This window comes from Benincasa hispida, chromosome 5, assembly GCF_027475165.1.
Source record: "Benincasa hispida cultivar pf3 chromosome 5, pf3_genome.v1.1, whole genome shotgun sequence".
NCBI lineage: Eukaryota > Viridiplantae > Streptophyta > Magnoliopsida > Cucurbitales > Cucurbitaceae > Benincasa > Benincasa hispida.
This window is the reverse complement of record NC_143482.1, coordinates 36,507,821-36,523,252: the sequence shown is the minus strand read 5'-3', so window position 1 is coordinate 36,523,252 and position 15,432 is coordinate 36,507,821. Positions and strand designations below refer to the sequence as shown.

Here is a 15,432-nt window from a genome sequence, read left to right as displayed (position 1 = left end):
GTTGATACAACCTCTAAAGTTTAGGGATAGAAGTTGGTACTTTCCTTTAATTTTATTTGGTCTAAATGCTATTTTAGTTATTGTACTCTTGACTTTAGTTTATTTTGGTTTATTTTTACAATGTTTATTTTGGTTTCTATATTCTCAACTTTAGTTCATTTCAGTCCTTGTTATCTAAAAAAGAGATCATTTTGGTTCTTGTATTTTTTTAAAGTACAAGGATCAAAATGAACATTTTGAAAGTATATAAACTAAAATGAACAAAAACAAAAAATACAAGGACCGAAATAGTAATTAAACAATTTTATTTGAACAAATTTATTAATTGAGAAAGAGAGATTTAACTATAGCGCGTGGTGTACACGCACATTTCTCAGCGTGAAAGTAGAACACACATGCATTGTTTCCCGTTACTCTCGTTGGTTCCCGCTAAAGACTTGTTCCAGATTCCCCACTTCAAAACCCCCACTCTCTTCTATTTCACCATTCTTCTCTCAAATCCTTCTTCCATCTCTCTCTCTCTCTCTCTCTCAATTTTCCTCTTCCTTCCATCCTCTTTCTGCAACCATGGATGAAGAATACGACGTCATCGTTCTCGGTACCGGCCTTAAGGAATGCATTCTCAGCGGCCTTCTTTCCGTCGATGGCCTCAAAGTATTCTCTTCTCTCTAACCTTCTTTTTGTATCATTATCAGTTTCGAATTGTTAGATGATATAATTGAATTCTCCTTCACCCATCTAATGGGTCAGGTCGATTGGTGATTTAAGATGGTATCTAACTAGATGGCCTAGGTAAGTCATGTGTTTAAGCTCAGTGAATTTCGTTGAATCTCTGTTGATCTAATGGCTTTGGGAAGAAATTGCGTGTGGTTTGTGTGAAATGTGAATCCTTTGTTTAGGATTAGGAATGTATAGAACCGATGTTGAAACTATTGTCGATCATTACTGTGATTTGTATTTTCGATAGATCTGTGATATGTAGATGTTTATGAATTTGGCGTTTGGAAAATCTGGTGAGGATGATAAATGGAGTTTGTAATGATGTAGTTGTATCGTTGGTGTACGAGAGTGTTGAACTCCTGAGGATGAAGTTTGTTTCGCTTTTCGCTAATGGTTTGAGGAATTTTTGGTTCGCGGTTGTTTTTTGTTTAAATAATTCTTGTCAATCACTGCTGGGTTTTGCTGTTTTGAATACACTTGAGAAACCTTATGTTTATGGTCTTTCTTTTTTTTAATTTCAATCATAGTAATTGTTTGTTTGGCCAGTATTCTATCTTTGCCTGAATTTTTTCTTTTGAGCTGCTAATTGATTTAGAACTATTTGGGAGGAACAACTTTTCTGCTATGGATAAATGTTTTTCAAAAATTTGTTTTCCTAAAACAATTTGTTTTTGTTGTAAAATCATCACATTTTGAAGAACGGTTTCAAGCACACATAATCTTTGAATAACTTACGACTCTTCTTTTGGGACATTTTCCTTGTCTAAGAATCTGTTCTTTGCCTGGTCTGGTCTTGAACATGGAGACTTTAGACTTTTCCCCCTTGATTTTGGGATTAAACCAGTAATCTTCTGGAACAGGTACTTCATATGGATAGAAATGATTATTATGGAGGAGCATCAACCTCTCTTAATCTCATACAGGTTGATTATAATCAAATTCATGGTTTAAGCTTCCAATTAATTAGAATTCTTATTCCCTTGACCAAATTTTCTGGTCTAAATTAAATGTTTCTCTTCCCCCTTACAGCTCTGGAAGCGCTTCAGGGGGAATGATAAGCCTCCAGAACAGTTGGGCTTGAGCAAAGAGTACAATGTTGATATGATACCCAAGGTAGGTACATAATTTTTCTCCATTGTCATGCTATGTTTGATATGATACCGAAGGATGGTTGTTTTTAAAATTTGGCTCTTACCTCAAATATGTTTAGAGAAAAAAATACAATAGGAAATAAAATATATTGTTAATAAACGAACATAATTTCTAAAACCAGAGAGCTATAAACAAATTGTTATAGAAGGGACTTACGTGTTAGGGTCGATCTGAGCGATTCTGTCCATTTTTTTCCTCCATAGTTCATGATGGCCAACGGAGGTTTGGTACGAGTGCTCATCCACACAGACGTTACCAAATACCTACACTTCAAGGCTGTTGATGGTAGTTTTGTGTACAACAAGGGAAAGGTAAACTGAATGCTTATAGAAAGTTTCCCTTGTTGTTTCTATTTTTTATTTGTTTCTTTCTTAATAATAACAAAGATGAAAGAAAGAAATGTTAGGCTGTTAGTGTATCTGATAAACTTACTTGTCTACACATTGCTGTTTTTTTTTTTTTTTTCCTTTTTTCTATTCTTCAGATTTACAAAGTTCCAGCTACTGATGTTGAAGCTCTGAAGTCACCACTGATGGGACTTTTTGAGAAACGTCGTGCTCGAAAGTTCTTCATTTATGTCCAAGATTATGAAGAGAGTGATCCAAAATCTCACGAAGGATTAGATTTAAGCAAAGTTACAGCTAGAGAACTCATCACGTGAGCATGTCTTTTCCCTCATACTGTTCATATACTAGATTCGATGTTGCCACTTTTATTTTGAGTGGAAGAGAGTCTTTTCATTCATTCTCCTGATTTTGTATTGCAGGAAGTATGGGCTAGAAGATGATACAATTGACTTTATTGGGCATGCTTTGGCACTACATTTTGACGATAGTTATTTGGATGGGCCAGCATCGGATTTTGTGAAAAGAATGAAAGTAAAAAGACTGTCTTTTATGCTTTTTACTCTTTACTTTCGCCCATGCATATGTTCTAAAATTACAAATCAAAATTGAAAATCCTGCACTGCATTATATCAGACATTTGTTGTATATAGCTTTACGCAGAATCTTTGGCACGGTTCCAAGGAGGATCTCCCTATATCTATCCACTCTACGGACTTGGAGAGTTACCTCAGGTATGTTTAGAGCTTTAAATTTTTTAATATCATACAAGTGAAATTTTCTCATCATGTTATTTTAAATTTCTGGCAGGCATTTGCCCGTTTAAGTGCCGTTTATGGTGGAACTTACATGCTTAACAAACCAGAATGCAAGGTAAACTGAGAGTGTACCTCACTAACAGTTGCCTTTTAGCCTAAGCTCTGTAAACTTCTTGATCCTCATCATGTTCATCATAAATCATTGCCTACTATGTAACTTAAAAGCTAGAAGTAATTGCTTTCTGCTGAAAAAGGTAAGAATTAATAGCTTATCAGTAAATGCATCTCCATACTCCCATTATTCATAGCTATTTTGAAGAAGGAAACAGTGATATTTGACTGCTGGAGAATGAATTAGAAAATACTAAGTTTATAATGAAACTAACCGTTTAAGCCTTTGAAGTTTAACGTAGTACTAAGTCATCATCAACAAAACTGCACTTCTGTTATTTGCTTTAATGCGACAATTCAACTTGATGTTGGTCACAAAAATGTTTATCTATACTACTACTTTCTTGATCTTACTCTTTTTATTATGTTGATGCCAGTGAATAATTAGTGCCTTCTGAACATCCCGCATTTGATTCTTTTGAGATTAATCGATCTTTGGATAACAGGTCGAGTTTGATAGCGATGGGAAAGCTTACGGTGTGACTTCCGAAGGGGAAACTGCTAAATGCAAAAAAGTTGTTTGTGATCCATCGTATCTGCCAGACAAGGTAACTCTCGACATCGAAAAAGTTTTAACCTATGGATTATTGTGCAGAATCAACCACATTGGTTATAAACCATTAACCAAGAAGGCCAATAACTGATATCTATAATATATATGCTAGAGAATTGCTTATATTTTATCTGCCGGACCCACTCTATTGATTCAACAGGTTAAAAAGGTTGGAAAAGTAGCTCGTGCAGTTTGTATAATGAGTCATCCAATCCCAGACACCAATGATTCTCATTCAGCTCAAGTTATCCTGCCCCAAAAGCAACTTGGCCGTAAATCAGACATGTAAGTGTCTATGCCAAAACATTACAAACATTTTCTTGCATTACATGACATGAAATGGTTTTGTTTTATTGTAGGTACCTCTTCTGTTGTTCATATGCACACAACGTTGCTCCAAAAGGAAAATTCATTGCTTTCGTTTCGACAGAAGCAGAGACCGATAATCCTGAGGTTGAATTGAAGCCGGGGATTGACCTCCTTGGGCCTGTTGATGAGATATTCTATGAAACTTATGACAGATATGTTCCCACAAATAATCATGAAGCAGATAATTGCTTCATATCTACGGTAAAGTTCACAATTCTATTTCTTCCATTCTCATAAAAGAAATTGTTAGAGACGAATGAAAAGCATATTGACATGTTTAACGATCTTTGAACATTGGTTTTTAATGCAGAGTTACGATGGAAGTACCCATTTTGAGTCTACAGTAACAGATGTGCTTGCCATGTACAGCAAGATCACTGGAAAGGTAATAGACGTCGCTACTAATTTTCTTACCACTCACATAGATCATTTTGAAACGGTTCGAATTTCTTTTGAAAAGTTTTGACTAGAATTTTCCGATGGTTTTAGAAACGTAGGACCTGTTTAGATTCAATAGGGAAAAAAAAGATTATAAAGAATAATCACTTTTATTTAAATTCTATCGATAAAAATTGTATACAATAAATTTTGAGAGTGTCTCAAAAGGTATTTCAAATGATTGACAAATACTTTCGTTTTTTTCAAAATGACTTAGTTTTAGAATCAAACACTTGAAAAATTAATCCAAACACACTACGTAAAAACCTAATCATGAACAAACTTAGCTTCTGGTTAATAATGATTTTATTTTTAGTTTTCTGTTTTTGAAACTTAGATTTGTTTTCTCATAAATTTCATTCTATAGTTTTTACATTTTTTTTGTTATTTTAGAAACACTCGAATTCTTAGTCATGTTCTAAACATAAAAATTAGTTTTTGAAAACCATATATATATATACTTTAGTAGAAAGTGGATAGAAAAACGAGGAAACTTATTGGTAAAAATAATGTTTGTAAGCTTAATTTTTTAATATCAAATCGGGTCCCTAATTTTTTAAAAAAAATATAGAGTTAAAAACAAAACAGTTATTAAAAAAGAAAAAAAATCTGTTATTTGGTTATTAATACTGTCTATTTAAATTAACTGTGTGATATATGGATGGTGTCAGGCCCTTGATCTTTCTGTGGATCTCAGTGCTGCAAGTGCTGCTGCTGAAGAATAAGATCATTATTGTGCCAATTCTTAAGAGAAAAAAGAAATATTTTTGTTTGTTTGATTTCTTTCTAATTTATTGTTTTTTTTTTTCTTAATTTTTTCTACAAGCCACTTTCTGCATCCCAAGTGTGTTGCTCATTTTAATCTAATGGATTCCAAATATCTTCAGATGTCGATTCCCATCCATTATTACTATCTTTTCCTTCACGTATAAATTCTCATTATAATTCTAGTTCTTGCCATTACCAACATATATATATATATACTTACATACATACGGCTCGTTTCATCTCAATTTTTCTTTTTCTTTTTTTGTTCTACTTTTATTCCTTGTTTGTATAAAGAGAAGAATTTAAGAATAGTAACTCATCAAGTCAAATAATACAATAATCTAATGGCATGACAAATGTTGAATAGAAGTTGCATGTAAAATGTACTCGAAATGTTCCCCTTATTTTTATCTCTTAAAACAACTTTGCATAAGAAAACTGTGTTTAGCAAATAAAAAAACTATGCACATAAAATGGTAATGCGTGTGGACTCACTATTTTGAAATTAGAGATTTGATCTTCTATTTTTGTAAAAAATAAAATATGAAAAAGTGATTCGAGTTGATTAATTCTGACTTTATAATCCTAATTCACTTTTTTTTCTTTTTAATCTCAAACCCTAATACATGCACAATCTGACTCTATGACCATCTTTGTATGGGCGCTCATTCTTTTTGTTTATTAGATAGGTTAATTATATAAGACTATTGAAATTTCAATTGTAATCTACTTTCAAAGCCTTATTTTAATTCTTCAACTTACATTGTCCCAAAATATCCTTGAAGAATAAATATTTAAAATGATGAATGAAAATTGACGTGATATATTTTTATGGTGTAAAATAAAGGAAAGACATATGAGACATAGAAGTTCTCATTTACGTCATTGAATGAATGAGGTTTAAATGATGTCAAACATATCACTTTAATTGAAATGCATGGCAATGACAACCTTAAGTTGCCAAAATGAACATAACTCAAATAGTATAATGTTTATGCTATCGGTCTCAAGATCAGAGGTTCAATTCTCTCATTCCACATATGGTTAAAAAAACAAAAAGAGAAAAAGGGAACAATCCCCGATATTTATTTATTATTTTTATTTAAAATTTAATTAAAATTGTGTATTTATATTGAAAATGTAAATATTTTATGTTAAAAGTTAGTACTATTACTGTTTTTTTAAAAAAAAAAATTTAAAGGGATTTTCAAAAATAGAAAAATAAGAAAAACTATTTACATAAAATAACAAAATTTAATCTTCTTTGATAGAGGATGATCTTGATAGAAGTCTATCAGAATAGTGATAGAAACGAATAGAATTCTATCATTGATACTATGTGACAAACGATGATAAAAGTGTATTAATTTTTTTTTACTAATTCTACAAATAGTTTGATATTTTTTTCTATTTGTGAACCTTTTTCTTATTTTAATGTATAATTTTAAAAAAAACAGAATAGCATTTCTTATTGTAAATTGAATAATGAATTAAGTTGTTTTCTTAAGAAAAAAACTAACATCAACAATCTAACATAAAGTAGCTTACCACTTTATACATATATGTGTGTATACATACTCATACATATATGTATTTATATATATATATATATATATATGTTATAAAAATAATAAACAATATATATTTAGGGTGGTTCAAGATCAGTGATCCCCCATCCCTAATTGCAAACCCAAATTAAATCTTCAATTTGACCCCATATCTGATCAAACCAAAGATTCTTCGTCTTAATCAGATGAGGACTTATGGGGACTTTTGCAATTCCTAGGTCCTTAATAATAATAATAATAATAATAATAAAACTTATCGATTAGATTTAAAATTGAATTTAAGACATTAATTATCATGTCAAAACACAAACATTATTATACATATGGTAAAATAACAAATATTTAATATTCATAACTATTGAAATAATATCTACCATCCAAATAAACAAAAAGTAATAATAGATCAATATTCAAGGTGGTTGGGGGATCGAGAATCCGAATTAAATCCTCAATTTGACTCCATATCCAATCAAACAAGGGATTCTCTACTCCAATCAAGTCGGGATATGTGAATTCCGAATCCTAATTTTACACTTAAATGTGTTTTCTTTTTAAATTATCGTAATTTTCCACTTAATTGTGTGTCCCTATTTAAATTTGTATAAATAAGTTGAGTTTTAATTGGTGAAATTGTAATGAAATTTGTATAATAAGTAGGTTTATGAGAAAGTTAGTGTGAAATGGTGAAGAATGAATGGGGATTTGAAAAAAAAAATATGGACATTAAGTTTGGAAAATTTGGGAAAAATTGGCTAAGTATGGAAAATTTATGTGAAATGCGTGTTGTGCACAAAGCACTGGAAGGCAAGTGACTAGTGGCACAATCGTGTAGAAATTGCACGGAGACAAACAATGTTCGCAGTAGCTAAGAGTGAGATCATTGAGAGCAAGATTTTGAGCAAAAAAGATTGGAGAGAAAAGTTGGAGAGAAAGATTAGAGAGAAAGATGGAAAGAAAGATGGAAAGAAAATGGGAGAGAGCGAGATTGGAGAGAAAGTTGGAGAGGAACCGGGAGAGAGCGAGATTGGATAGAAAATGGGAGAGAGCGAGATGGGAAAGAGCAAGACCAGCGAGAAAGAGGAAGAGAGCGAGATTTTGAGCTACAAAGTTGGAGAGGGCGAGAATGGAGAGAGCGAGACCAGCGAGAAAGTGGGAGAGAGCGAGACCAGCCTGTGTGTCAGCCACACCTTGTCCGGTGCTGCATTTGAACGTCATGCCCACACCTCGCCTATGCATTGAATGGCCAAGCAAGCTTCTGGGTGATGTATTTGGACGCGTTAAGGTGGATTATGCATTTAAATACCCTAATTTGAATACAAACAAAGCTTGAAGACATAAGAGCAAACGTCAACTAAAATCTAGGTGTCCAATTAAGAGAAATTCTTAAACCCTAAGAAATTGTGTTGGATGCGTTTGGGAAGAATACATTGAACCAAGGTGAAGTCAGCTTACGTTGATAAAGGAATGATTAAACATTTGGTCATGCAGCCAAGTAGGTGTTGTCAACACCACGAGAGATTTGAACGCCTATAAATAGAGTTTTGGGATTTCATTTTCAAATAAAAAAATCATAAATTTCGTAGAGAAAGTAAAGGGCAGTGAGGGTTCAGAGAAATGTGTCAACTTGGACGAGGAGATCTTCCAATATACTCGTGAGTTTGGAGTGATTCCAAAGCCATCTGAAAGCTCTGAAAATCTAGTTTTCAAAGTAGGGCTGCCGGAGGAAAAAGCTCAAAGGAACTGGACTGGAGGTTGAGAAGAAGGCAGAAGGGTCAGACTGTCGGATTAGTCTGGGCCAGTCTTGAAGGTTTTGATATTCCGGCCAAACCACGAGGAATTCTGAGCTGCAAGTTTAGGGTAAGATTCCTGGGACATTTTAGAATAAGTTTGTAGAAGGAAGTATTTCAAAATAAGGTTTAGAACTATGAGTAATCTAAGTTGTAAGTTGAATCTGGATTCTAGGGGTGAAAAGGAGCCCGAGGAGCTACTAGAGTGAAAAGCTCCTAAGAAATCGAGGTGAGTGGCTAAAATGTTTTCGAACTAAAATGTTTTTAAGCTGTTTTGGATTACAACATTTATAGAAAGCCAACAGGATACTGAAGTGCGATGCCGAAGTACAAGGAGAAGGCATCCACCCAACTAGATACTAAAGTACAAGGAGAAAGTATCTATTGGTACTGAAATACGTTTGAGAAGGTATCTTAGTAGCTCGATACTGAAGTACAAGGAGAAGGTATCTGAGCAGTAGTACCTAATGTGACCAAAGGTGAATAAAGTCAAAGATTGAGCAAAAAGGTTCTCTCTGGACTAGTAGTTGGTGTTGTTTCTCTCTCCCCCCCCCCCCCCCCCCCCCAATAAGTAGCAGTCAAATCCTCTGAAGATAGCTCAGTATCTGCTCCGCCACTAAACGACCAAAAGACTTGTAACCATTTGCTAGGTGGTTACAGTTAATATTGTACACATGTTGTTTTTGTTCATATAGGGACTAGGGTTTGTGGGTTTTGGGACTTGTAAATCTAGTGTTGTAATGACTCTAAACATATTATGTTTCTAAGTTAATAAATTATAGGTCTAAAGACATCCCGTTGCATATGAATTGTATTTGGTATCAGAGTTACTCCGCAAGAGTTTTTAGGCAGTAAGTGTCAACCTAAGGGTTGATAACTACTGCAATCACGCCATTCTCTAGGCTAAGAGGGTGGTTTGGGGCGGGGTGCGACAGGATCTATGGAAACCGAGACAAACGAAGATTATTGGAACCCACCGATGAACTCAGCTGTCCAACTATCAGCTGCTGTCACGTTATCGTCGTCGCGAGAATTCTCATAGCCATATAAAAACCAGCACTTTTTGGTGAATCATCATCGGAAAATTTTGCCATTCCTAGGTCCTGACATAATAAAAATAATAATAATAATAAACTTATCTACTTGATTTAAAATTGAATTTATGATATTAATTATCATATTTATCCAAACACAAACATCTCATACATTTAAATAACAAATATTTGATATTTATAAATATTGAAATAAAATCTATCATCCAAATAAACCATAAGTACATTTGATTAATTCTTTTAAATTATTATTAAGTTTATTCTTAAAACAATAGACGGGACTTTTAATTAAGTCTGGTTTTTAGGTAAGTAAAGATGGTTTTAGCATTTGTTGTTACATTTGTTATTTTGGATACAAAAATTGGATTGGGTCAAAGAAAATTTCAAGGACAAATATCAATTTATATCCTTAAACTTTGAAATTTGTATCAATTTAAACATTAAACTAAGAATTGTATCAATTTAAACCCTAAACTTTGAAATTTGTATCAATTTAAACCCCAAACTTACATTCATAAATATATCCAAATAAAACACGATAGAAGGTTTAACTTGATACAATTATGAAAGTTCGGGATTTAAACTAATACACTTATAAAAATTTAAGGTTTAAATTGATACAATTATAAATTTGGAGTTTAAATTGACACAATCCCCAAAGTTACACAATTATTAGTTCAAGGTTTAAATTGATACAAACCTAAAGTTTAGAAGTATAAGTTGATATTTACATAAATTTCTAATACTATAATAATACTTACTATTTCCATTCATAATTTGACACATCATCGAAGGATATATTATATATTATTCATTTATTTCGTAAACCACACGTAATTCTTTAAATTCTATTTTTGTAGCAGACAATGAATGGAGGTAGTATGAAAAATTGTCTATACGGCTACGGTATTAGAATTTTCCCCACTTGGGTCATTACAATCCATATAGCCAAGTGTCAAGATGATTATATGCTTAAGTTCCTATATTCACAAACAGACCGTAACTTTACAAAGGCTATCGAAACGAGATTCTTCTATCCAAAACATATATACAACCTATCTTAAGTCATTCAAGATCAGGTAATGAAAATTTTCAGTTATTCCAGAATATGGCTTCTAATGAGTTGGATTAATTTCCCCTTGAACCCTAAACTCTAGCTGGGCCTATTGGAACAATGCTGCTTGCTAGAATCAAATGTTGGATGTTCATTGCTTAGGATCAGATCATGTTGTCTATTATCACTTGAGTTTGCGGTAGATTCAACCACTTGCTTTGATAGGAACAAATTGTTCCTTGAGGAGGAAGAAACGTCGATCTCAATTCCGTCATTTCTTTCATTTCCCTCCTCCTCTGAGTCTTCTACTACACAAGTGACAAGTTCTTCACTTGAGCTGGTTAAGATCAATGGTTCATTATCTGCTTCAGTTGGATGGTTCAGACTCTTTGTTTCTTGAGGTGTGCAATCTCGCCCCAATTCGAATGTGGTTTGCGATTCACGATGCAATGGCCGAGGTGACGGTGTTCTACCTGTATCTTTTATGTTTCTAGAAAATCTCCCCTCCCAAGATATTTCTAATTCTGTAAATTGTTGGCCAAAGCTGAAGGCTGATGAACATTCAGAAACTGCCGAAGCTTGGTGGCGATCTTCCAAGCATTGTGGTGATTCATCAGCTATTTCACCCTTCTCCTCTTCCTGCCCCCCAAAAAGGAAACAAAAACTTTTATTTTGATAAATTGAAATAAAAAACAATAGTGAAGGAATGGGATCAAACACCCTGCAATTTTTAGGGATATATCATTACTACTAATCAAATCATAAGAACTGTAATTTTGAGAAACTATAGAATAAAGGTAAGATATTCGATCTAACTCATGTTGCACCTACTCATGCCCATAAAAAGTAATAACAATTTCTATCAATGAGTTAACTAAACTTGGGGTCATTTAGATTGACTTACGAAAAAAGTGTGTTCTTTAAAAAATTCATTATTATTTAAACACTTTTGACAAAAGTCGTTGAAAATACACATCAAAAGTTATTTTGAGTGGTAGCCAAACACTCCAATTTTTTCCAAAATGACTTATTCTTTAAATTAACCACTTGAAAATGCATTCCAAACACATTAGTTGAAGGTATCATATTATCATCCTCTATTTCAATCACACTAATGGCCATTTCAGAAAAGACAAATAAATGACTTGTTCATCTTTCATGAAAATGAGTAAAAGCTTTTGGGGCTAAAAATCTTAGTATAACCTAATTTATTCTCCAGCCTTCTATCACATTATTTTCAACTAGTGTTACGTAATGGATCAACATCAATTTTGTTAGGGTCGGACAGTCTTATTTTAGAAGTCTCATTATCCTTTGTTCTAAGGTTGCCATAGCTATTTTAAATATGTTTTCCACTACTAAGCTCACTCATGATCTCAATTATTGTGTTCCATTACTTTCATAATTGTTGTATGTTTCATAAGGTATATTTTGTTAATTAGCTTTAATTGGTAAATGATTGATAGAATTAGGTATTGTTTCCTCGTATGTTGTTTCCTTTTTTGTTTTCCTTGTTTATTGCTATTTAGACTAGTCTTGTATTCATCTTTTCAAGCAAGGAGGACGAGCATTATTCTTACTGTTATCAATTACATATTGTTACATTTTTTTTTATAACTACTCTCATGTACTTCATTATATCCAATGACAAGTTTGGGCTGCTTTTTCATTTTTATACCTTTTTCCTACTTGGTCTGTCTTTTATCAAACCCGTTTGAATGTAAGGACTAAATTAGAATGAACCTCAAACTAGAGAAAAAAATGGTATTAGAATGGATCTCAAACTAGAGAAAAAATAGTATTTTAACCTTTTTTATATATACTTTTTTTCTTTTCATCATCCCAAGCGAGAGCAAGAGGAGCATCAGAAGGAGGAGGATGGTGTTCTTTTCTTGTCTATGCCATTATTTCTCCTAGTCATAGGTACCATTTGTTGACTTATCAATCTTTGTATCTGTTCTAGTTTCTACTCAACAACTTGAAAGAGTATAAACAATTATCTTTGTAACAAGTTGACAGTACTCCTCAAAGCGACTTTTGAAATAACTGGCACATAATTCAAATCTACCCTAAAATTCAGGGACCTTATCATGACGTATTTAGCACCCATTCTCCACTCCATCCCAAAAATCATCATTGCATCTAAATTGAAGACCACATGTTATGCTGGCAGAGACTAGGCAAACTAACGTTTCATTGTCAAACTAGTATACCTATAGTATGCAATCACATCCTCCATAACCAATGACTTTGAATCAATAAGCAAACGAGAAGTATAGCCATCATATGAAAGAAAACACTAAATTACCTCAATAGGTGGCATAACACTCCCTGATTGTCTTCCTATTCGTTGATAATTTGTATCAGATGATACTTTATACACCGATCCAAATTCTTTTCCAACACTTGAGAAATTGTCAGAATGAGTCATTGTGAAAATATGTGCCTCTCCAAGGTCAGAATCACTGGCATCGGAAGAAGGATATTTACCAATGCTACCAGAAAGTTCCTTTGCTTGATTACTGACCATGATTTCATAAATTAACTGTAGTATATGTGCACGTTTTAGAGAAACCTCCATAGGATGGAACCAATTCTGGCTTAGCTGGAAATCGTATTAATGTTAGACATACAGAAACCAACACAAATAAAGGCAAACACAATGATAGTAACCAATGTAAGGCCATTGAAGGATTAAGGTTCAGTACTTGTATCATACATATAACAATTTCTACCGAACGCTAAAGGCACCGGAACTGGAGGAGGTACCCATTAAGGTACTAACTGCCTAAGTGCTAAATAAATATAATGTTGAGAAATTGCATGATGGAAAATATTGATGAAATAGCATGTTAAAGTAACTGATAACGTTACGTAAATTGATAACTTGTAATGTACGCACCCGTGTTCTTATGGGTTCTTGATGCCGAATTTTGGTTAAGAACCAGTGTGCCAGTATGCTGGAAATCTTGTGAGAGAATGCATGATTCTATGTCTAATGTACACTTGATAGTTTGGATGACATGTTCTGATTGATGATGTTAAGTATGCTTGTGAGAACATTAAACTTGGGTTGTGCTTGTATTGAGTTATTACGTGTTTGGCTTATGAGAATGGTGAATAAGAATGGACACAACGACGATGATGAATGAGACAAAGAATGTGATGACAATAGAAAGTGAAGATGTAGAGGTAGCCCTATTAGATTGAGTAGACTGATAAGAGGAGTATATCTACGAGGGAAGGAGATCCCACAATGGATTCCTAACTCGCCTTGATAACAACAAAAATAAAACTATCATTGTCAATTGATGTGATTCCAGATCATACTCTAGTTGGGTGCAGCCTCCAGATGAATTGGTTATGCCACGATCTCTAATAGTTGGGAGTGCACAAATTTGTTGCAACGGAGGCTCAATTGTGGTACTTTGTTTGTAGAAGGATTGTTACGTGCAAATAAAGTCCCACATTAGCTAGGAAAAAAAGAGATTCATGATATATGAGTGAGAACAATTATCTCCATTGATATGAGTAGGTATATCTTTGTTCGAAAGGAGGAGATCCCATAACGTGATCTATGCTCATGCTCTCTCAGGATGTTCCCAACTCGCCATGATAAGAGAAAACAAAACTCTCATTGTCAATCAATGTGAACAATGCTCATGCTCTATTCAAATGTTGCGTCGAGATTAATTGGTAAAAGCAAGCTATGTCGGAAGTGGTTGAATTTTTTGAGGGAGGCTCAAATATGGAAATTGTTTGAGGGGGGATTGTTAGGTGCAAACAAAGTCCCACATTAGTTTGGAAAAGATAGAGATCTATAGTATGGAAATTGTTTGAGGGGGGATTGTTAGGTGCAAACAAAGTCCCACATTAGTTTGGAAAAGATAGAGATCTATAGTATATAAGCAAGGACGATTATCTCCATTGGTATGAGTCATTTTAGATGAAATCAAAAGAAAAACGGCGAGACTTTATGCTCAAAGTAGAAAATACCACATCAATGTGGAGATAGGTAGAGGTTGCATTGTACTCAATGACACGCTAAATTTTAGTTTCATTATATGTTTCTATTCAAAGTTAACAATCTTGAATATAAGATGGCAAATATTAAAAAGATAATACTTAATTAAGTGGGTAGAAACCAACAGGATACGCCACATATAGGGGATTTGTAATTTGATCAGATAGAAGGACAAATGACCTACAAAGTTTGAGAACTTCAAGATTTTGAGTGGGTTGAAGTTAACTGGCGCACCCTCCAAAAAAAGTTCCACATAATGGAGTAAGAAGAGACCACAGTCAAATGAATTTTCCTGTTGTGGCAACTGAAAAAACAGCAAAAACAAAAGTCAAGGTTAGACATGGGAACACAATATGCACAATTATCTACTATCAGACAAATGTTCGAAAAAAATTGTTCATGCACAGAGTTTATTTTTGAGTTGACTAACCCTCAACCCACCCCACCCACCCCCCCTCCCCCCCTCACCCAAAAAAGAGAAAAACCATTGTGTATATGCCATTGACATTTCAGCTGCACAAAAGTAACATCTTTGTTCTTCGGTCATTGTGGCATTATGCTCCACTCCATTATACTCCACGAGAACACCCATGTGCCACAACGCTATTACAAGGAGACATCAAGAAATTTCATTTATTAAGCTCTTCACCTAGATCATCAATCAAACACAAAAC

At 33.6% G+C, this 15,432-nt stretch overlaps 2 protein-coding genes across 2 annotated transcripts in view; one reads left to right on the top strand and one right to left on the bottom strand.

Moving 5' to 3' along the window:
* The first annotated feature begins 415 nt into the window (after positions 1-415).
* On the top strand, positions 416-5,397 carry LOC120078259 (guanosine nucleotide diphosphate dissociation inhibitor At5g09550). Its single transcript, XM_039032483.2, has 13 exons — positions 416-654; positions 1,581-1,643; positions 1,750-1,833; positions 2,076-2,183; positions 2,357-2,529; positions 2,639-2,750; positions 2,870-2,950; positions 3,027-3,089; positions 3,592-3,693; positions 3,859-3,983; positions 4,058-4,268; positions 4,378-4,452; positions 5,177-5,397. Exons 1-13 carry the CDS (start codon positions 568-570, stop codon positions 5,228-5,230), a joined length of 1,338 nt encoding a protein of 445 aa, XP_038888411.1. The 5' UTR covers positions 416-567; the 3' UTR covers positions 5,231-5,397.
* Positions 5,398-10,465: 5,068 nt separating this feature from the next.
* The window catches only part of LOC120078284 (Cysteine proteinases superfamily protein), a 58,402-nt gene continuing 53,435 nt past the window's right edge, over positions 10,466-15,432 (bottom strand). Inside the window, 3 exon segments of the mRNA XM_090313997.1 lie at positions 10,466-11,373; positions 13,043-13,339; positions 14,943-15,062. Of these exon segments, the coding sequence (XP_090170123.1) occupies positions 10,834-11,373; positions 13,043-13,339; positions 14,943-15,062 (957 nt within the window). The 3' untranslated portion in view covers positions 10,466-10,833.

Bases quoted from the DNA above. Each gene is read 5' to 3' on its own strand.
- LOC120078259 (XM_039032483.2), top strand. From the start codon at position 568: ATGGATGAAGAATACGACGTCATCGTTCTCGGTACCGGCCTTAAGGAA. The intron at 1,834-2,075 runs GTAGGTACATAA...TTTCCTCCATAG, and splicing joins ATGTTGATATGATACCCAAG to TTCATGATGGCCAACGGAGG. The intron at 4,453-5,176 runs GTAATAGACGTC...GGATGGTGTCAG, and splicing joins ACAGCAAGATCACTGGAAAG to GCCCTTGATCTTTCTGTGGA.